This window comes from Lycorma delicatula, chromosome 4 (genome assembly GCF_047948215.1).
Source record: "Lycorma delicatula isolate Av1 chromosome 4, ASM4794821v1, whole genome shotgun sequence".
Lineage (NCBI taxonomy): Eukaryota > Metazoa > Arthropoda > Insecta > Hemiptera > Fulgoridae > Lycorma > Lycorma delicatula.
Window position 1 is genome coordinate 69,112,255 of NC_134458.1, and position 22,600 is coordinate 69,134,854.

At 30.8% G+C, this 22,600-nt stretch overlaps 1 protein-coding gene across 1 annotated transcript in view; it reads right to left on the reverse strand.

Annotated features, from left to right (window-relative positions):
• The window catches only part of LOC142323516 (required for meiotic nuclear division protein 1 homolog), a 34,754-nt gene extending 17,266 nt beyond the window's left edge, over positions 1-17,488 (reverse strand). Inside the window, exons 1-4 of the mRNA XM_075363264.1 lie at positions 17,063-17,488; positions 15,448-15,562; positions 9,278-9,488; positions 1,537-1,708 (exon numbers count right to left, since the gene is read on the reverse strand). Of these exons, the coding sequence (XP_075219379.1) occupies positions 1,537-1,708; positions 9,278-9,488; positions 15,448-15,562; positions 17,063-17,374 (810 nt within the window). The 5' untranslated portion in view covers positions 17,375-17,488. The remainder of the gene's footprint in view (positions 1-1,536; positions 1,709-9,277; positions 9,489-15,447; positions 15,563-17,062) is intronic.
• Between the last annotated feature and the right edge of the window lie 5,112 nt (positions 17,489-22,600).

Consider the following 22,600-nt stretch of genomic DNA (forward strand, 5'->3'; position numbering starts at 1 on the left):
TTCTAAAGATGTCATTTTTATCAGATATGAGTAGGGCTGGAATGACTGAAATGTGTTTGGAATGGTGACTGGGAGCTAATCTACAAACTATGCTACTGTTTGCATTTAGAAGTCACCTGATGAGCAGAGTAAAAAAGAGGCATGAAAAATATAAAAACTGAATTAACTGTAATAAGAACTTCAGTACTTTTTCTATTTTAAACTGACTATTCAAACCTTTTGCATGTAATGCATGAAGTCAAAATAATACCTCAAATTCTTAAAATATGTTTTTATAAAAAGGTTTTATTACAGTAAATGGAACCAGGATCTGCCTTTGATCATTAGGAGCACACCCCAATCTTTAAATTGTGTATGCAGAAAAAGTGTATCTCAAATTAAAAGAAAAATATATATATACATATTCTAAAATCTTGTTTTGGGAACCATTTTTCCAATATGGCAGCACTATCAGAGGTGTAACAATAATTAAAACAAAAAATATCATTTAGGATAAAAAAAACCCTATAAAAGAGGCCAAATTTGATAACTTAATCTTTATTAGAGTGAAAATTTACTTGAGTTTGAAAATTTCACATTCTTATGAAATTCTACTAGCTTACTGATCAGGTTTTTTGAAGAGATTTGAACATTCTACAACTAAACTAATATAAACACTACAAAAATTAACCAGCTAATATTGATAAAAGAGTTATCTATGACTAATGTAACTGGAATCTGAAATGTAAAACTCCACAGCAAGATATATACAAGTAGAAATGATCAACTTACATTACTAACAAACAGAATTTTAATGTGAAGGAAAAATGAAGCTTAAGAAGACTGACTATCCATGCGATTGAAACCACATTAACTTAATCATGTTATATGATCAAGACAAATCACTATTCCTACCAGTAAAATGTTTAGTACAAAATGAAACACAACTCAGTTATATAAATATCTCAATTACAAGAGCAGCTGTAGCTAATGCAGATACGGTATACCACTAACCAGCATATTTCAAATATCCATTCAAGCATTATCTTAAACCAGTCCATTTAAAATAGCATTTTTTATAAAAGTAAATAACAAGATACTGCTGAAATGGATGCAACCATAAAAATCATAATAAAAATGCAATTCTTAATGGGGAAAAAATTGTTACATATACAAACTGCATGATATTAAGCTTACAAGATTAAAAAATACATAACAGGTAATGCAAAATCAGGCGAGATGTCTTGAAATCAACTATTACTACAAAATTAGTTGAAAACTGGTAATGTTATGTACAGGATACACTTAAATGTAATAAGGTTTAACACTGTTTTTAGTAATAATTTTTGAAGGCAAATGCATAACTAGCATATCAAAAAATCAGTCAGTGAACAGCAAGCAAAGTACTATGAGAAACTAAACACATATTCAAAACTAAACTTATCTGTACTACAGTTCTTATCGATAAGCTTATATTCACTTGCACAGAAAACAGAGGAAATAAAGTGTAAAACACATACACACACATATATAAAATGACAAATACATTCAACTTACTTCAGTGATAAACTGAATGGACGATACATATTTTTCTAGAAATCGCTCCCAAACACCCAATTTGACAGAAAGGACAATGGCATTTGAAATTGTGTATTTATCAAGAGTTGACTGATGTAATGGAAGATCTAGGGGAAATGTGAAATGACCCTTATCTAGAGTGGTCTTCTTCCTTCAAAATAAAAAAAAGATATAATGTATTTTTAAAAATTACAGACTAAACAAATATTTTTTAAGATGCTGATACTAATTTAACTAACAGTATTTGGTACTGTATTAATTAAGTTTAAAGGAATATTCACATAATCATCAACAGGAACAAACAAAAACAATATGAATATAACACACAGAAAATTTCACATTTACCATTACCAAACAAATTTCTTAATAAATTTAAGCGGCATTGGCAGCTATTAGTCACTAATCAATGCCAACATACATGTGAAACTTTACCCAACACAGCTAAGTTGTTTTACTTTTAGGTGATCTACAGGAATTGGTAGAAGGTCTGTTAAGCTAATAACCATACTTTATTTTTTTAATCTTTATTATTAATTAAACAGATTATTGGTCCTTGTCCCATTCAAAGTAGTCCCCTTACCTACTCATACACTTTTCCTAGCAGTGTTTACACTTCGTGAAGTGGTCCTGGATAGCTTCATTTGAAATGGCCTTTAAGATTCGTGACAAATTTGCTTTAATGTCATCAATAGTCTCAAAATAGCATCCTTGCAACACAGATTTTAATTTCAGAAATAAGAAAAAAATATAAGGAGCCAGGTCTGGTGAGTAGGGAGGCTGAGGGAGGACAGTCATCTGATTTTTGGCACAAAACTGACAAATTGATAAAGCTTTGGTGCAGGCACATTTTCGTGGTGAAGGAAACATGAGTTGTCTCGCCACAACTCTGGTCTCTTTTTGAGGATTTTTTCACACCATTGTTGTAAAACACCTTGACAGTATGCACGGTTCACTGTTTCACCTTGAAAAAATAATTCAAGATGCACAATTCCATTAAAATCTAAAAAACAGAGAGCATCACTTTGACACTGGATCAAGACTGATGCTCTTTCTTGGGGCATGGAGATCTTTGCCAATCCATAGAGATGTATAGCTGCCTCGCTGTTGTAGCCGTAAACTCAGCTTTCATCATCATCGGCTGTTCAAGAAGTTGCCAACAAACATCCACTACATCTTTCTGCTATTCGGTCATCACACGAGGAACAAACAAACTTTGTTGGAACTGGATGGACATTCAGTTTTTCAGTCAAAATGTCACGGCATGATCCAATTAAGATGCACATCTTTTGCAAGTTCTCTGACAGTCAATTGGCGATCTGTATGCACCAGATTGTTAATTTTCTGAACGTGGGTGGTCTCAGTTGAAGTCGAAGGCCTTCCTGGTAGGTCATCTTCAAATGACTGTGACCACTTTTAAATCATGAAAACTATTCATAACATTGTGTATCACCCAGAGCATCATCTACGTAAGCTTACTTCAAATGCTGAAACTTTTATGTGAAAGTTTTCCCCAGTTTCATGCAAAATTTTATGTTTTATTGATGCTGCCGAAAATCACACATTACAAAAATCGCTACAAAGACTGAAAACATGTTGCACTCAAATAACAATAACACGGAAACTAAACAAGATATCAACAATCCAAGAGAATGTGGTTACAGAGGTTATGCAGAACACATTGCTGTTAACCACACGTCACTACATATCTCTGTTGGCGTGTAATTAAAAATGTTATTTTCTGAACAAACCACGTATATTGAATTTGGTTATGGTCATTTTATTCTTACATTTCACACCTTTCAATTACTAGAATACTAATCCCTGAAGTGTGTTGGAATAATTCAAAGGGTTACCCCAAGCAGGAAATAGTTTCAGGGCTGGCTGGGCCAGTTACATTTTAATGCTACTGGCTCCTTAATAGTCTCCTGACTTCCATTCTGTAGAATCCTGGAAGGTAGTAAACTACCCCAATCAGAAACAGTCTCATCTGTGGAATGATTGTCTTCTTTATCCTTTATTTCTTCTTCCTTTAATGAGTGCCATAATACCTGGATGAGCAGCTACCCAGGTTCTATTTGTGGTGTCATGCTGGTACCTTTTACAAATCAACAGGACAAGTTACTAGCTACTTTACTGGGGTTTGGAGAGGCAGTGGCTCCAAAACGAAAAATTAAAAAAAAACCAGAGCTATTCAAAAGCTATTTCTAATTTATTGTTACAAATAAACTGGCTACCAAAGTACCACAGCATACACTAAGAATCTACAATTTTCTTACAAACCCATCTGCAACTCATCCTATTACGAGATGATAAAGCAACAGTCAATGATATTCTTTCCTATCAACTGCAAGATGTACAACATAAACTTGATTTTACTAGCAGTACACAATACCCCCGACATCCATTGACAACTGCAATGTGGTGGTATTTATGTGTCAGTGCTATAAGAAATAGTGACCAAAAATTTAGAGAAGGGTGTACAGATGTATTCAAAAAGAGACAAAGGGTAAACTCAATGGTGATTAATGAATGAACTCATTCAAAAATTTGAACAAATCATCCACAATAAACATCATTTCATGATTTCGTAACTTTCAAATTTCAAGAGCAACTCTTTACAGTCCTTTGATAGACATGCAGTTTAGTACATATTTTACATTTAGTTTACTACATATCTACCTCACTTTTACACAAAATTGCTATTCAGTTCTAAGCGCTTTTCGTAACACTGCACCAGTTTCTTTAACCTCTCTGCATAGAAGTTCGCCACCTGGGAATTGAACCAGTTGACAATGGCAGTCTTGAGTTCCTTGTCATTTTCAAACCGTTGTCCACCAAGCCACTTTTTCAAATGCAAGAAGAGGATGTAGTTGCTAGCGCAAAGTCAGGACTACATGGAGGGTGGTCAAAAAGTTCCCAACAAAAATTTTGAATCTTCTTCTTTGTTAAGGCAGCGGTGTGAGGATGTGTGTTGTCATGAAGAAGGACTACGTTGGATGACAATTTCCTGCGTCGTCGATTTTGGATCACACATCTCAGTTTGGTGAGCGTTTCACAGTAAACATCAGCTGTAATTGTTGATTCACGTTCTATGAAATCAACCTAAATGATGTCAGTTTTGTCCCAAAAATGGTAGTCAACATTTTTCGACTTAAGTACGAAGACTGCTTAAACTTTTTCGGTTTTCGGGAACTTGAATGGCATCACTACATTGACTGTTTTGATTCTGCATTGGTGTAGGATATCCATGTCTCATTGCCCGTAACAATGTGGAAAAAACAAATCATCTCAATCTTGTTGACAGTGGTCCAAAAATGCTCATCCACTGCATATTCTTTGCTCTTTGTGTTGGTTGGTGAGCATTTTCGCTACCCACCTTGCAGACAATTTGTGATATCCAAGTTTTTCTGTGACAATTGTGTAGATAGAGGTGCATCCAACATGTGGAAACTCATCAGCAAGAGCACTAATCATCGTCAATCACATTGCAGTTTTTAGTTCAGTTGTTCAACGATTTCGTCAATCTGAATACTGGGCCTGCCACTCTGCTCTTTGTCATGCACATTTGTGCGGCCATTTTTAATGTTTTGACACCATTGTCTAACTTTTCTTCACTCATTACTGCAGGTCCATATACTAGGCACAACTCCCAATGAATTTCAGCAGCTGAAGATCTTTTTACACACAAAAATTGAATCACAACGTGCACTTCAGTACTGGCAGGAAAAATGATTGTTGCGGACATTGCGATCTGCATTCACCAGCAGGCAAACAACTACTGAATCAAAACAACTGCAGTGGCTTCATAAATAGCTGATAGATTGCCCTGAATGGGTGTAACTGTGTTCAGACTTGCTAATATTTAAATATAAGCTGATGGCCCCTACTTTATGAATTTGCCTCGTAATTAGGATACTAAAAAAAAAACCTGATGGTACCTCATTTGGATCTGATGGGTATCAAAACTCCACGAATTCCGACTGCCTTGACATTCCTTGAGTATGGTATTAAAAAGGGCATGAAAATCTCAGAAGAAATCAGAATTGTGCCTGGAGATAAGACAAGGATAAAGTTCATAATGCAGATACCAAGGAACAGTTCAAACAGTAAATGCATACTTGCTCAGTTAATAAACAAAAATTCAAGCAGGGAGTATGAAATTAAGAAAATATGACTAAATCATTTGAGGGCTACAAGGAACTTCTGCTGAACAAATTTGTAGAACATTAATTATATAATAATTTCCACTTACCAACTATTTTTTATTATTATGTTTGAGCACTTTCAGATATTAATCCATCATTAGGAACATTTATGTGTCATGGATTATAATTATTTCCTTCACAAATGAATATATTTAATGAATTTTGAATTTTTTAAAAACAAAAATTATAAATACAACTGATCGTCAAAATGTAAAAATAATGTTGACGTTGTCTGTCATGTCAGTATGAAGCTCTCAATTGTTATGTATGAATCAGTATAACCAACCTAAGAATCAATATTATTGTTTAATATTTGTTTAAATAATACATCATTATCAAATTCTGTTAGTTCATTTATCAAATTTTTATTATTTAAGTATATGTAATATTTTTCAATAATATTTGTTTTATGAAAGTTATTGGAATATTCAAGAATATTTTATAATAACGATTATTTTCTAAGATATGTCTAGCAAAATTGGATCGTTCTTTATTTCCCTTATTTATACAATTAATGTGTTCATTAATTTTGATCGAAATAGATCGGTTTGTCATCCTGATATATTCCAAATCACAATTTGTGCATTTTAAACTCTATACTCCCTGTTTATGTAAATTAAATTTATTGTTATGTTTTATTATTCTAGTAGGATCTCTGTTATTTATATAGTTAATTATTTTATTATTTGTTGTATATGCAGTTTTTAATTCAAAAGATTTAAATATTTTATTAAATTTTTTGTAATTTATATTGTATTCAGTTTTAGCACATTTGTATCGATTATTATTATTTCTTAGTTTTATATTATCTTTTATATTAATATATAATTTATTTATTAAGTTTTCACTGTATCCATTAGTTATAGCTGTATGTTTGATATTATTTAATTCAATGTTTAATTTTATATTGTTATGTCTTAAATATTTTATAGTTCTCTATATTAACGAATTAAACATAGATATTTTTTATTTCAAGGATGAAATGAATTACAATGAATTATGGTGTCCTGTTTAGGGGTTTCCTATATATATCGATATCCAGTTTATTAGTATTATAGTTTTTATTAAATTTTATATTTAAAAAATTTATGCCATTATTATTTTCTCCACCTAAAGTGAATTTAATGTCATTATTTAAGGAGTTAATTTCTTCAGTTATTGTATTTTCTTCATCTTTAAATTGTTGAATGAATGAATTGGAGAACAATAATCTATAACGTATATTTAATATACATAAAAGAAGTAATAAATATGTACATAATTCACGTATGAATAAAATAAAATAATTTTCTCTCAGACTATTTTTTACCAATGAACCAAAAATCAGTTTTGGTATACTTATATCCTTATATCACAATATGCTGAAGTTCTTCATAAGGAACAGGATATGTACAATGAAAATTCATTATTTCAAACTATAAACAAACCTTAACACTGATACTGATAAGAAGAAAATAATAACACAGATAAAACAAAAGATTAACAAAATGTAGATAAAATAGTTAGCCCTAATTATCTGTTATTTTTCTTAGAAATAGGATATTATGAAAACTAGAACATAATTACAAAATATAAATAAGAATAACTAACACAGTGGTTAATGATCATAGAAATTGATGCTGTATTAAAAAAGTACTTATTATTTAAATAAATATTACATACAATTAAGTTTGAGGATCAATAACTTCAAAATGAATGCCAGATTTTTATTTGATGCACCAGCCTTTAGCCTGATCGATCAACTTTAATTTTGTAGTTGCCTTTAAATATTGTTTTGTTTCTTTAAATGTGATGTTTTTAAGGTGAATTCAAAAAAGGAACAATTTTAAAGCATAAATTCCAAAGATGCTATCAGACTCTGGTCAATTGTAATTGGCAAATTCTGTAACAAAATTTTTCTTCAAATTTTAAAAGGTCTGTCATAATTTTTTTTTAATTAGTCTGTCAAATTTCAGACATATATCTTTATACCTCTCTATTTTTTATGAAGTCTTGGTTACTCCACAATTACAAGTCTTAGAGACATGTTGCGAAGCCAATCAATTCATTTTGAATTTAATGTAACAAATATAATCTCAGATAATCTTTTAGCTAATGATGAGTAGAGTTTTTAAAAATAATTTTTTTCTACATTACATAGAGATAGCAGTAGATAGGCACTGCAAGAGCTATCTACAGTTTATAACCTTATTACACCTATTTTCATAAAGCTAGTTATCCAAAAAATCAGATATAAAAAACTTTCTTTTGCTTTATGCTCTGAAAATAATCTTTTATGTATTTCAATATAAGTTTTAACTTGTGGCCAAGTGACATTTTTCCACTTTAAAAAACTGCTAAAAATTAAAGAATAGTGAATAAAGTCTAATAAAGGAAACAAAAAAAAATGTTGAAAGTGATCATTAAATGTAAAATTGAATGAACAGATAGAAATTTTAAGTGAATAGTTGCTGTATCAAACATAGAAATTTGATGAACCATTAAGAAGTTGTTGAGTCTCAAACTGAGCATGTAATATTTATTTGTTAATAATGTGATACAGAATATGCTAAATGTTGAGAATAGATAATGTAGATTAAAATACATTAACAATAGTTTGTACATTTTAATTTATATTTGTAATTTATACATAGCATAAAATAAATTAACATGACTCATCAAACAACATAATTATTTATCTTGTTATTTCAGAATCTTTTACAATATAATAGTAGTCCCACTAACTGGATTCATAGATAACTGTGCAATAAATTCTTTATTACTAAACATTTTATGTAATTAAAAGTCATTTAAACACTGTCACTAAAGATATCTACTTTTAGGCATAACACACAATTACAGAAACAAGGAAATATTGCCAGGTATGTGTCATTGTGGTAGCCCATAAAAATAAAGAATGATTCAATGTGTCTATAATGTTTTACTTATGTAGTAGGCAACTTGTTTACCATAATAATGGATGTTACTATATATTATTGTTTTAAACATTTTTTATTTATTATTCATCGATGAAATGTGATAAGGCATAATATCCAACGCAACCTATATTGTATCAGCAGTTTGCTTATAACAGAATAGCTTTTACACTTAACATATTTCATACACAGTTAGAAATAGAGATAAAGTGATACCAGTATACTAAAAAATATGCAGTTTACTGCTTCTTTAGAATAAATGTTCAATTTCTTTAAAAACAGGATGAATATGATAAAACCTGATACTGAAATTCCACCAATCTTTTGAACCAATAATTTTTTCTATATAAATACAGATAATTCTACTAAGTGTTAAAGTTTGTAGCACTCGTAGAAAATGGTAAATATGAAAAAGAGCCCCTTATAATCCTCAAGTGTTTAAACAATAGCAGCAAATGTAACAACCTTACACATACACTATTCTTCCATTTATCATAAAACTGCTGGCAGCTAATAAAATTCATCCAATAATATGGATTAACTAATGTTTAATTTCATTTTTTACATTAAACATAAACCACAAATAATCCAAAATTATACCCAGTTAATCCAAAACTATATGTCATAACTTCTCCCTCACAGTATGTAGAATCACGATCATAACTTGAGAATTCATAAGGCCTCAAAAATTGTAATATACTTGTGCATTCTATATCAGTCATGTTCCAACAGGCAACTGCCCCTTCTCTGAAGAAAAACAAGTATCTCATTTCACCTTCAAGGATATAACGAGGTTCTGCATATAAAATATCTGTGGAAATAAAAGTAATTTGAAACATATATAGAACATAAAAAGAAAAGACTTTATTAGCCAACACTACTACACCAGATTGAAAAGGTTCTGTAGCCAATGGCACATCTACAGACATAATCAGGATTGTAATCATTTGGTTAACTCCAAACCTTTCTACTGCTTTTTTCTCTGATAAAAGAGAGACAATATCAACTTCTTAAGCTATAGTCCTTATAAAACCTCAAAATCCTCTTTTATAATATGCTATAATATATATATATGCTATAATCCTCTTCTAAAATAGCAAAATAATACTGCAACTGTACTTCCACATATCACCTTTTCAAAATTAGTTAACATTTTGCAGTCCTGAAGCGAGCTAAGATATGATACTACCTTACTAAATATGAACTTGGGAATAGTAAACTCATGTTTAATAAAAACTTCAATTTGAGATATTTTAAAATATTTTGCTTTCTTATTACAGGCAAAGCTGGTGAGTTGACTCCAGTCTTGCTTTCAAAACTTTATATCTGTCACATCCTTCATCGGTCATTCAGCTTTTGGGTTACTCTTTCCACAGCATCACACAGAATTACTATTTCTTGCTATTAAATATAATGCAATGTCTTTTTAATAATTACTCCTTTCATGTAAATTTAAACAAAATAATTTCACCAATAATGTTTGAAATTAATCTATAATGATCTTTGAATAATGGTGGTCCACCAATCATCAAATGGGGGTGTAGAATAATTTTAGTTGAAGTGGTAAATATTAAACATACGGACATAACAAAAGCATTCCATTAGTTTAATTTCAATTCACCTAGTATTTTAATGTGCACAGTACTATAATAAATCAGGAGAATAATATAAATGTAAAGTATATGTAAAAGTAAATAATATAAAAAGTAAGTACAAACATAATATAAAATTTTAATGTTAGTACAAAAGCACAACTGAATTAAAACAGTAAATATAATGAACACGAATTTGTTAATATAAGGGCCATTCTGTATAATCAGAAATAATCACAAATTGATGTTTTTAATCCTCATATCTGCAGAAACAAACAAACATCTTATAAATATAAAAATAACTACATTGCTTTCCTTGCACCACTCACTACACCTCATTATCTGTAGCACAACTCCACCTTTGATTTGGGGTAGGGATGTCAATGGTGATCACAAATAAGCTTGAATAGATGCTTAACACATGCTAAGCAGAGATTTTCTTAATAATGGCATATCAATCAGGAATGCCACCTATTAACAGGAATTAGTCTGCCCACACCATGTCGTAAAGTTACAATAAATTTATTTTCAAGGCCACAAAAGCTTTCACCAATAATTTTCACGATTCCTAGCGGATGATTCCAGATCAACTACAGATCCCTAATCCTTTTTTCCTGTTTAGCCTCCGGGAATTACCTTTCAGGTATTACTTCAGAGGATGAATGAAAATGGTACGTATGAATGTAAATGAAGTGAAGTCTTATGCAGTCTCAATTCGACTATTCCTGAGATGTGTGGTTAATTGAAACCCAACCATCAAAGAACAACAGTATTCATGATCTAGTATTCAACAGATCCCTAATCCATTAAGGATTAAGCTAACAACAAAAGTTTTCAAGCAATAAAAAAGTTTCTTTTATAAAATTAAACAATTAATTATAAACAGGTCAAAATAATAACTGTAATATCAGTTTTAAAGTATTAATTTTTCTAAAGCATTAGGAGATTAAAATAATTCCCAATTAACGCAACACAATTTCAGTTTTTTTTCTACTTATTCTAAGAACAGTATTAAATATAATTATTTATATATTTCCAAATTTCTGCAAGTCTGAGATATTTGATTTAATAAAGAAGAGGAGACTATGTGTTCAGACTAAGATAGACTGAATGGAGGAATGAAATATGGCAAGAACTGAGAATAGAACACAGATTGAATTGAATTGATAAGTAGGGAAGGAGGAATGAAGTCATGAAGAAAAGAGTCCAATTAAGTGATGAAAAGAGGATGATAAAAATAACAGTATCAGTAAAGGGTTTGAAAATTTTACAAGTGTTTGATTTGCAATTACGTTAAAACGTGAAAGGGAATAAAAAATTTGAAGAATTGCTGCAACAACTTGGTGGATAAAAATTAACTGTGATGGGTGACACAAATGTGCAATTCCATATAAGTAAATAGGAGAAATTAGAAGTTTGATCTAGAGCAGAAATAAATCACAGAAAATTTGGGTAATATACCAGATTAACTATATCCCTGCCCCCAATACATAATACTCTGCATAAACAAATAAAAATATTGCAGACACATTAAATTATATTCCTGGAAGTACAATGGTTATTATAAGGATACACAGGAAGAGAAATGAAAGGGAGATAAAAGGATGTAAATAAAAGAACAGTCAAGGATGAGATGATCTAGGCATATATAAAGAATGAAAGAAAGGAGGATACCTAGAAGGATGCATGAGGTGGAAGAGGAGAAAGAAAACTAAATGAAAAATAAAGGTTAGATGTTGAAGGTAGTGGAAGAATGAACATAGAAAAGAATATATATTGTGGTAGAAAAGGAAAACAGAATTTTTATAATTCAAGAACATTCAGCAAAAAACTGAAAACTACCATAGAATGATGATCTTAATTGTTATATAATTTGATAACCCTACAATCAAAGCTTACACTGAGTCACGTAGCGATAAAATAAATAGAAAGGCAAATACTGTTAAAAAAATAAGATTTTAGCCTGTCCCCATTACTTTTTAATTTGTATATGCAATATAAATCTTTAAAAAAAATCAAACTAATGTGACAATGCAAATAAAAATATAAAAGTAACTAAGATTGAATAATGATACTGATAATTCAGTTGAATCAAGAAATTAATTAGTAATAATGAATATCAATTCATTGCAATAAGAGAAATTCAACTTAAAATTAAATAAAATAAAAGTAAGAGAATGTGACAAAAAGGAAGTTAGTGATTAGTTAAATCATATGAGCACATAATATACTGTACTTATAAATATTTTCTTATTTTCAATTTACATACTAAAATCAGGTAGAATACATGAAGTAAGGCAAGGTAAAAAAGTAGATACAGGAGGCCTGTAGCAGAAGCCAGAAGAGATTTCATACAGAAAAGAAATGTACTAGTTTCACATTTACAAGGGCTGTTTAGAAAGTTTTAGCCTGAAAAAAACACAAGATTTTTCAGAAATTTTTTTAGTTTTTTAACGTACCACCTTGAAATTCAATACAATTAGATCAACAACTTTTTAATTCCATTGGTATAATGCAATTTGTCCAACTCTGCAAAATAAGCAGTTGTTTCAGATTTGACCTCATCATTTTAAGTGAATCTTCATCCAGCAAACCATTTATTCAGGTTTGGAAGAGGAAATAATAGCTGGGAGCCAAATCTGGCAAATGCAGCACCATGTGGAAACACTTAAAGGCATAAGTTCAGCAACGACCCAAGACATATTTTTTTTAAAGTAACAACCCAAGATACATGTGCAGGTGCATTATTGTGGTGAAAGAGCATTATATTTTTGGCCACAAATGGACGTTTAGCCTGAATAACACCCTTCAATTGGTCCAATAGTGAAGCATAATACTCTTTGGTGATGATCCTACCTTTTTCTGGGTAGTTATGAGCATCCACCAAGAGAATTAAAAAAAAACCATAACCACGACTTTTCCTGCAGATGGAACTGTTTTCTCTTTCTTTGATGTACTTTCACCTGTTCTCACCCACTGTTTGGTCTGGCATTTAACTTGAATCTATGTTTTACCTACTGTTATAAAACGTCAAAGAAACTTAGAGGAAACATGTTTAAATAATGCATTTTTGATTAACTTTAACAAACATGGCACCGACTGGGTAGATAGCTTTTTCGTACTGTAAACAACACGTAAAATATAATGGCCATGTTCTAATAAAATATTTCCAATGTCAGTAAGCTTGCATACCTTCAGTTGGCAATCACTTAATACAGCGTTGTGGATTTTTGTGACAATTTCGTTGGTTGTAGCAGTTTTTGGGAGTCTTGAGTGTTCACTATCTCAAACAGAAGTAAGACCAAGTTTAAATTCAGCAGCCCACTGTTTTATAACAAAGTTGCTCCTTGTTTTTCTTCCCCTTTGTTTTTAAATAAAAAACAGATAAAGTTCTTCACAGAGGAATCTAGCTCTTTTTGTATGTCTATCTGGGTTAAATCTTTCAAAACATATCAAACTTCAATTTTATCCATTTTTCAGAAAACCTCACTTGTTTGCTTTACTTAAACTAGCTCTACTTCAAACAGGCAACTAAATGCACATGTCAGAAAGACTGCAGCACACCATCTAAAGGATCATAATTGACAAATAAATATCATAGTCATTTCGTCATCTCTGGGTCAGGCCAAGACATTTTCAAACGACCCTAGATTTAGTTATCAGAAAGAAACATCTAAAGATATTTCTATTATAAACATTTTATGATAGTAAAATTAAACGGACAATAGTAGCATGACAAAAGAATGTTGAAAATTATATGGGTTGATAAAGTACAAAATATCCTCCATAAAATAAGAGAACAAAACATCAGATTTCAACTCTCTAGTCTCATATGTTTTATATACATATAAAAAAGATATATCTGAAGATCTGGACCAAATATAAAAGGCACAGAATCAAAGGAAATAAAGAAGTGCATCAAACCAGTCAAGTGAAACCTGAAAAATACAATTTTGTTATTTTTATTTAATGTCCAAAGCTTTTCCCTCCCAAAAAAAATAATGAAAGCAATTTTCCATAAATCTTCCAGATACTTTTTCTATTTTGATTAAAAATGGATTTAACTATTATATCCCAAAATAGAATATTCTTTAACGGTAAGATTTTCAAGTTTAAAAGACATTAGCTTGAACAGAATTTGGTTCAGTTTGTCATAAAAAAATTATTAGTTTTTTCTAACTTTCACCATTAAAAAAAAGAAAATCTAAATGGCATCCAAACTGTTATATAACTGCATATTTTATACCTAAGATCATGTTATTAATGCAAGCTTAAAATGTAATGAATGTAAATTAATAATTACGATATAATTTATTAAATATATTAATATGTGTGATATGAATTAAATGATTATGATGATTATTTAAAATGACAGAGGTAGAAAAATGCAGAAAACTTTTACTTTCCACTGTAAAAAGCTGGTAGTGACATCCTGTTAGTCAGAAAGCAGCATTATCATTTTTTTCATGCTTAACAACATTTTGACCGATGCAGCAATCTCAAATTTCAGAAAATGAAAATTTGTGAATTATTTATGAATCCTCTTCTGACAAATTTCACATGCTCCAAATATATTATAATCTTCACTATCAATATCACAAACAAGTTACTATCTGTAATGTTATGAGTCTAATAAGAAAAACAGTAAAAAATGTTTCATCCCTAAAAATTATGTGCTCACACTGCAATATACAACAAGAATAATCTAATTTCTTTTATGTTTACAATCATACCTCAACTAAAAGATACAGTTATTTGAATAAATAGATAGCAGAATTTCTGATAACCCTAATAAATTCTATAACAGCTTTATCAGGGGTAAAAATTGTTTTAGAAGACTTTTGACACCGTAAAGTAATTAGCAGCTTTACTCAAATAATAAGTTCACTTCTATATAAGTAATATTAACTTTAAATGCTACACAAAACAAAAACATAAGTAATGTTTAGGCAACATATAACAATATAAGATTACCAGCATAAAAATTCTTCATGTTGGATTAATAGATACTTCCTATGAAGTGGTAAATTTATTTTTTAAAAATCGCTATATACACATACATGTACATAAACGTCTACAAGCAATTAAATGCCCAAGTAATCAAAAGGACAATTTATACAAAGAACACCTCAGCAACTCATCTATAAAACTAAATAACTAAAATAAAAATATACTCACCAGGAAAATCTTCACCCATATCAAATGGAGTATACAAATTTTTCTTTAACAGCCCAAGCCGTAATTGTTCCAAGTCATACTCAGCAGCAGTTGCAAATGTCATAATTTTTCGAAACTATTAAACAAAAAATACCAATGTTTCTAATTATATTTTAAAGATTACTTCATTCTTTCCCCTTCCCAAAAAATAAGCAAACTAAATAGTTGCAGGTTAAGAATTAGAATTACCTTTCTGATAAACTCTGTATTCAGTAGTCACCAAGAGATAGGATTAAACAAATTATGTAACTGTGAAAACATGCATTATAATAACAGAATTTAATGGAAATTTACATAAATTTCCTTTTCTTTTGACAGACATTTAATGTCAGGTATTTCTAAGATAAGAACTTCAGTAGAAAATGGGAACTATCAAATTTTGACTCGCTAAATGTTAAAACTGTATTCTCATGACAAACATACTTCCACCCATCTTCATAATGAAACTGTAAATATATATTCAAACAAGAATTAGTTTGGAATATCTAACAATCAAATCTACCATGTCAGGCTGTTGTAGTTATATATTTCTAATATTAAAAATATTATTTAGTTAAAAAAAGTGAAAAATATTAAAATAAGAAAACATAACAAACCATCATTTTTACACAAACAATAACAAAATTCTGAAACCTAATTTTTCAAAACTATATGATAAATCCCTTGCGTGGAACACATTAATCAAAACTACAATCCTACTTCTATTGCAAAATAATAGTTTTATTTTAGGGATTGAATATATATATATATATATATTAACAACAATCGGGAATTTAAACTGTAGATGTAAAAGTTAACCGTGTAATTATATAAACAGTAGGGGCACATGTTACCTTCTTAAAACAGCAAATTATACCTCTAAGTTTTGGATTACGCTACATGCATAATTTACATTTAAAAAACAGTATGAAATTTAGTTATTTCTATTTATTTTAAAGCAACTAACAATGTAACTGATATTATAACATCAGTAATGAAAAAAGAATTAACCAAGAAAAGCACTTCTATTCGACAATGTTGAAGTTACATATATATCATTCTTAAAACGGTATGCACAGCACAAAGTTGAACAAAAATGGAATGATATATTTCATGTCTGTAGAAATCAACAATTATATATACCTTGAATACAATGGGATAAGTATTTTGTAATATCATCTAATCTACAGTTTTACACATAAAATATATCACTAAACGTCTATTTTTTGTTTTTAATTTTAAAATGACAACAGACATTTTGGACTGTAAATAAAATATTTATTTTGTTGATCAGAGCAGAAACGTGACAATACTTTTAATACTGTGTTAGAAATTATTTACAATTCATTTTAAAACAAAGTGGAATTAGTTCTACATTGTCAAATATTAGGTAGCTTGAAACATTTTACGTGAATTTATCAGTTCATCGATGGATGAAACTCTTGAACTGATACGAGTTTATTCTTGATTTTATTACAAACACGATCAAGAAGTTTTAAACCTAAGAGATCAAGGTATTAACAAATAAAGAAGAAAATTAGTTAATTATTTCTCTTTCATAAAACGTAATATAAAAACAACTTTTAGTTATACTTACTCTTGCATCAACTTTCTCGTGGATTGAAATTATCCTTTTTTTATGAGAAACTCTACTTGTATTATGCAAAATGTGTTTATCTTTGTTTTGCACTTCACTGAATGGTCTGTAATTGCAATAAATAATCTCCCGATTTTGTACCGGTAATGTTGAGCTAGCCCCATTGAGGTTAGTTAACCTGAATGCCGGATTGAATGCAACATTACAATGATTAGCTGCCACAAAATAATTGACAACCTCTATTTTCAAAACTTGCTTGAAAATAACATGAAATGATGGATACTTTTTAAACATTAAATTCAACGGAGGCATTCTGATAACTAAGAATAAAACTGACAAACAACTTTCAAACTACCCTACTACAATAATGATACCATTACTCACACGAGCCTGTCCTGTTCGTATTTAAATAAAAACAGTACCACCACTATCATCAAAAGATAAAAGCTTGAAAGTACATAATATTCAAAAGCCATCCAAAGAAGACTACGCAGTTTAATTTATAAAAATTAAATATTGTTTTGTTTTACAATATGTACACATTATTCTGTTCTTTTAAATAAATATTTTATGTAACGTTTAATTTTTTTTTAATATGAAAACTTATGAACGATGCTCGTGGCATCTAAGAAGCTGCCTAATATTTGACAAAGAGTCTTGTAGAACTAATTCCACTTTGTTTTAAAGCGAATAGTAAATAATTTCTAACACAGTATCAAAAGTATTGTCAAGTTTCTGCGCTGATCAACTACTGATATATTATAAAGATAATTCACTGAAAAGTTTGCATTTTGAAATAGTAGTTTAACTACACAACCTCACTGGATTTAAACTTAAATAGAGTCATTCACGGGAACCGGATGTTTTTAAAATAATCATAAAAAATTGAATATTTACTTTAAAAAAGTGTTATTGGTACTGAAACACTTGTTACATCAAAGCATTTGTTACTTACTCATGAACGAAAAATTACGTCCGGCAAGTGATGTCCATTTTGGGCAATACATTGTTGTAGCCTTTCACGGTAACTGGCCGTAATTCTTTGCAGCATGTCTACATCAATCTGGGTGACGTGATGACGAATTGGGATCTTTAGGTCCTCCAGTGCACGCGGTTTATTGCCTTACACACGCGATTTCAGAAACCCCCACAGAAAAAAATCACACTACTCAAGTCGGGGGACCGAGAGGGCCAAGGAATGTCGCCGAATCTGGAAACGATCCGTCCCAGAAACAAGTTACGGAGAACAGCCATCATTGCCCTCGCTGTGTGCGCTGTAGCTCCATCCTGCTGGTATAACACGTTTTGAAAATCGATTCCCCGGTTTCGTAACTCAGGGATGAAAAACGTATTCAACATCGCAATGTAACGATCAGCTGTTACAGTTACGGCAGCGTCATTTTCTTCAAAAAAATATGGTCCAGTAACACCGACCTTTCCTATTGCACACCAGACAGTCACCTTTGGGCTATGAAGTGGTCTCTCGTGAAGCTGATGTGGGTTTCTTTCTGCCCAATACCGGCAATGCTGTTTGCTGACGAAGCCATTCAGATGAAAATGGGCTTCGTCACTCATTAACAATAACAAATTTTCATTTTCTTCAAAAATGGTAAGCATTTGTCGACAAAATTGTAATCGCTGCGTGAAATCTTGCTCGTTTAACTGCTGCACGACGGCTATCTTGTAAGGATGGAAATGCAGGTTTCGTCTTACCGTACTTGTGCTCATTTGAAGCGCTGCTGAATGCCTCTGAATAGAGCGGCGTGGGCTTCTGACAATGCCTTCCCTTACTCGTTCGATGTTCTCCGGAGTGCTAGCACTCGTCGAACTGCTGGCACTTGCATTACGATGGATATTAAACTGACGGCGGAAATCTCGCTGAACAGCAGTTACAGATTCGATATTTCTCACAAAACTGTCATACGCGTACAGGCGTTGGTCTATCGTCCACGGCTCCATCTCAACGACTAAATTGTAAATGCTATGAACAAAGGAAACGTCAGACAACAGCCACGTGTCCCTTCCACCACGAACGCTCGAGTGCAACACACTTCAAAAACATCCGGTTCCCGTGAATGACCCTGTACTTAAAAATGTTCTTCTAGACGATCTTTTTATACTATGCAGCTCCCCGTAATTAAGTTACGTATTAAGCTAAAACTAATGGCTCTCATCTTAAAAGCAGTCAAAAAACCAGATTAACGCAGGGTTAAGTAGTATATCTGTTTTGTTGTTGTTCAGTTGGATTAATTTTCCCGTAGATCAGCATGAATAGATGAAGTCTGCACAGTTTATAAAATAAACTAATTATTACAACTTGCTTTCTATAAATTTGGAAATACTAAGATCTTTTCAGAACTACGATTCAGTTTTTCACTAGTGCTATTGCCAGTCGCACTCAATATACGAGTGTCGCGTTTACTTATTATTTTGTTTTTGTCAAATGTAGTGAGTTTATAAATTTTGTGTGAACAAGGGTGATTAAAGCAATAATGTTTTTGTATCCGTTGATGCATGCGTGTCCAATTTGCCCATTAAAGTGTTTAGTTCACTCATTCCAGTAACATTTGTATACTACGTTGCTGAACTTAAGTTTAAAGGTTTGATTTTTTATAAATATATGATTCACTGACATAATTGTATAATATTAATAAAGAAAAATTTAACTAAACTGATAGTATAGAATAACAGATAAAAAATTACTGCACAAGAAGAAATTATGATTTTTTACAGTTTAGAAGAATTTAAAAAAGTTGTAAGAGATCCGCTGCTGATAGAAATTCTATTTTTTAATAAAATACAGCATACTAAACAACTCCAAGATAAAATATTTTTCTGTGACACTGAAAAACAGTTGCAATTTTGTATGAATACCAGAATTTTAACAAAAAGACACAAATATATAATTAATAAACTACTTATGCAGCTATCCCTTCATATTAATGCGCTTCGGTGGAAGATGAGGTTGTTTCAAATCACAATAAGTGTGTTCTTGAAGAATTTCCATAGAGACAACACATTTTCGGCATTAGGGGTATTAATTCGTTCAGGTGCTTCTTTGCTGTCGTAGTGTGCTTGTAACTGTGTCTGTATGAGTGTGTATCTGAGTGAATGTATTATATTAGTTTTGTGAAAACATCGTGTTGTGTTTTGTTTACGAAAATTATCGGCATCGTTACAATTTTTAAATTTTCTGTTCTTAACGGATTCTATTTCTTTAGATTACAAAACTTTAACGTAGGATAGTTCTATAATTCCATTTTATTATCATGGAAGGTGAAAGCAGTGGGGTATACAAGAAAAAAATTGGGGGGGGGGGCGTAAACTTATCCATAGTCAGACACGATTTCTCTCGTCTAACTATGGATAAAGGCGGCACAGTGGTCAGACTATGGAGATAAAGGCGGCACAAGATGGACCGATCCTTCTTAAGCAAGTTCCGAAACGTGTCGCCCAAGCTATGGGAATTCCCATTCAGTAGTGTTGAAAAATTTTTTAACGAAGCAAAAACTAATCCCGATAAAGACTTTAGCACTCCTAAAAAATCTCTCTTGGGGAAGCCTTGCAAATAATCTTTTTTATATATTCATACTTTAATTTTATATTAATTTCATTGAGAGAGTACTTATATGAACATTCAATATAATTTTGTATGTTATATAAAAATGTAATCATAAAAAATCATATTCGTTAGATAAATTTTATAACAGAATACTATATTAGGGTAAGATATAATAGTTTGATAATTTAACTAGTTCGAATTTCATAATTTTTTGCTCTCGGATTAATAATGTTTAATTTTTATACAGTAATATTTTATTTATGTTATGAATAACAGTCACTATTTAGATAATATAATTTTCAATAATATATAAATAGAAAAATATATATAAATAAACATATTATATATGTAAAAAACAAATTATAAAAAAATACACGTTTAAATCTAATAAATATATATATATTTATTTATTTATAAAGAAAAAAATAAAATAAATAGGACAGGAGATATATATATATAGTCACAATTGCATGCTGTCGCTGTTTTTAGTGCGTCTGTCCACAGCGTGAGCTGCGTTATAAAAAATAAATCGGCCAAAGCGCCGAAATTGATTTTTTATGATACTTCTCTTGAAGCGTGACAACTGACCTTTCCACGATCCTTGCAACCGCAACACCATACGTGGATTTGTTTTACACATGCATGATCGAGCCGCAAGGACGCTCTTTCGTTGCGTACCGGGTCGGAGTGCTGAAGGATGTATAGAATGCTAGGGTTATAAAAACAAACGCACATAATATAATAACATAGACTCTTTTAGTGATCATACGGTATTGCTGTTTACAAAAACACTGTATATATATTTACATATTATTATTATAAAAGATAACATGCAACTTATGTAAGATGATTTTCAATCAATATATCGTGAAGTTGCTGTAGCCGAGTGGATTAGAGCGATAATGGAGAGCGTGTAGTAGTGAACTGGTTCGAAACTCAGCCAGTTTTTTTTTATCGATGTGTTAGCAGTTAAATTTCACGATGAAAGAGTGAATTCAATGAGCATATAATAGTAAAACACTGCTGATTTTTTTGATGAGAAGTCATTATTTAGTATATCAAAAAACCCGTGAAAAAATACGTTCACAAACGGCAACACTTTGATCTTTGATCCCTTGACAAAATTTATTGGTTCTTTGTTATAATTTTTGGGAATCTCAAACCCGTGTTTAAGTAAGTATTTTGCAGTGAATGCACTCTTTGCAGTGAAAGCGTGAAATTTAACTAAAAACAGGAAGTAATTATGGATGTGTGGCATCCCTTTAATGGTTCAGCTTTCTCTGAAAGTAATGATGATGTGGTCAAAGGTCAAATTGATGCCGTATATGGATAATCATACTACGGATTAACTTCAATTCTAGACTAAAGATATATAACTCATTTATATGTAAAATTACAAGTCCAGGGGTAAACAAAGAAATTGGAAATCATATTATAAACTTTATGAAATATACAGAAACGTTTATATTTTCTTTGGTTAATGAAAGCGAAATCACAAGACTGGAAGCGACAATAACCAATTACAAAATGGACAGTGCGTTTGACCCTCTTGAATATTTTTTAAGTGTACTAGGAGCTAACAAATAATATTTAAACAGTGCATCACTGTACTCTGTACCGACTGCTTCTATGTGGACTAAACTATCGGAAAACTTACAGAACAGATGTTGTGTAATGTTTAACAGTGCTTTGCAGTTCCTCTACTGGGTTAATAAAAGTACAAGAAAATTGACTGGTATACACATCAAACTACCAGATAAAATTGATCGAGAGAACATTATAAATAATTAGCCTAGTTTTAATTATTTACCTGTCAATTATGTAGAAATAGTTAACCACTCGAACAAAGACAGTATAAGTTTTATACAAAAATGTTACATTTAAGGTGGAGAAACATTATTTTTTCAATCCAAAACAATGTACTCTACGATACCGCCAATTATAAATATTGGTGAATTGGGTTTGGTAGACACAAG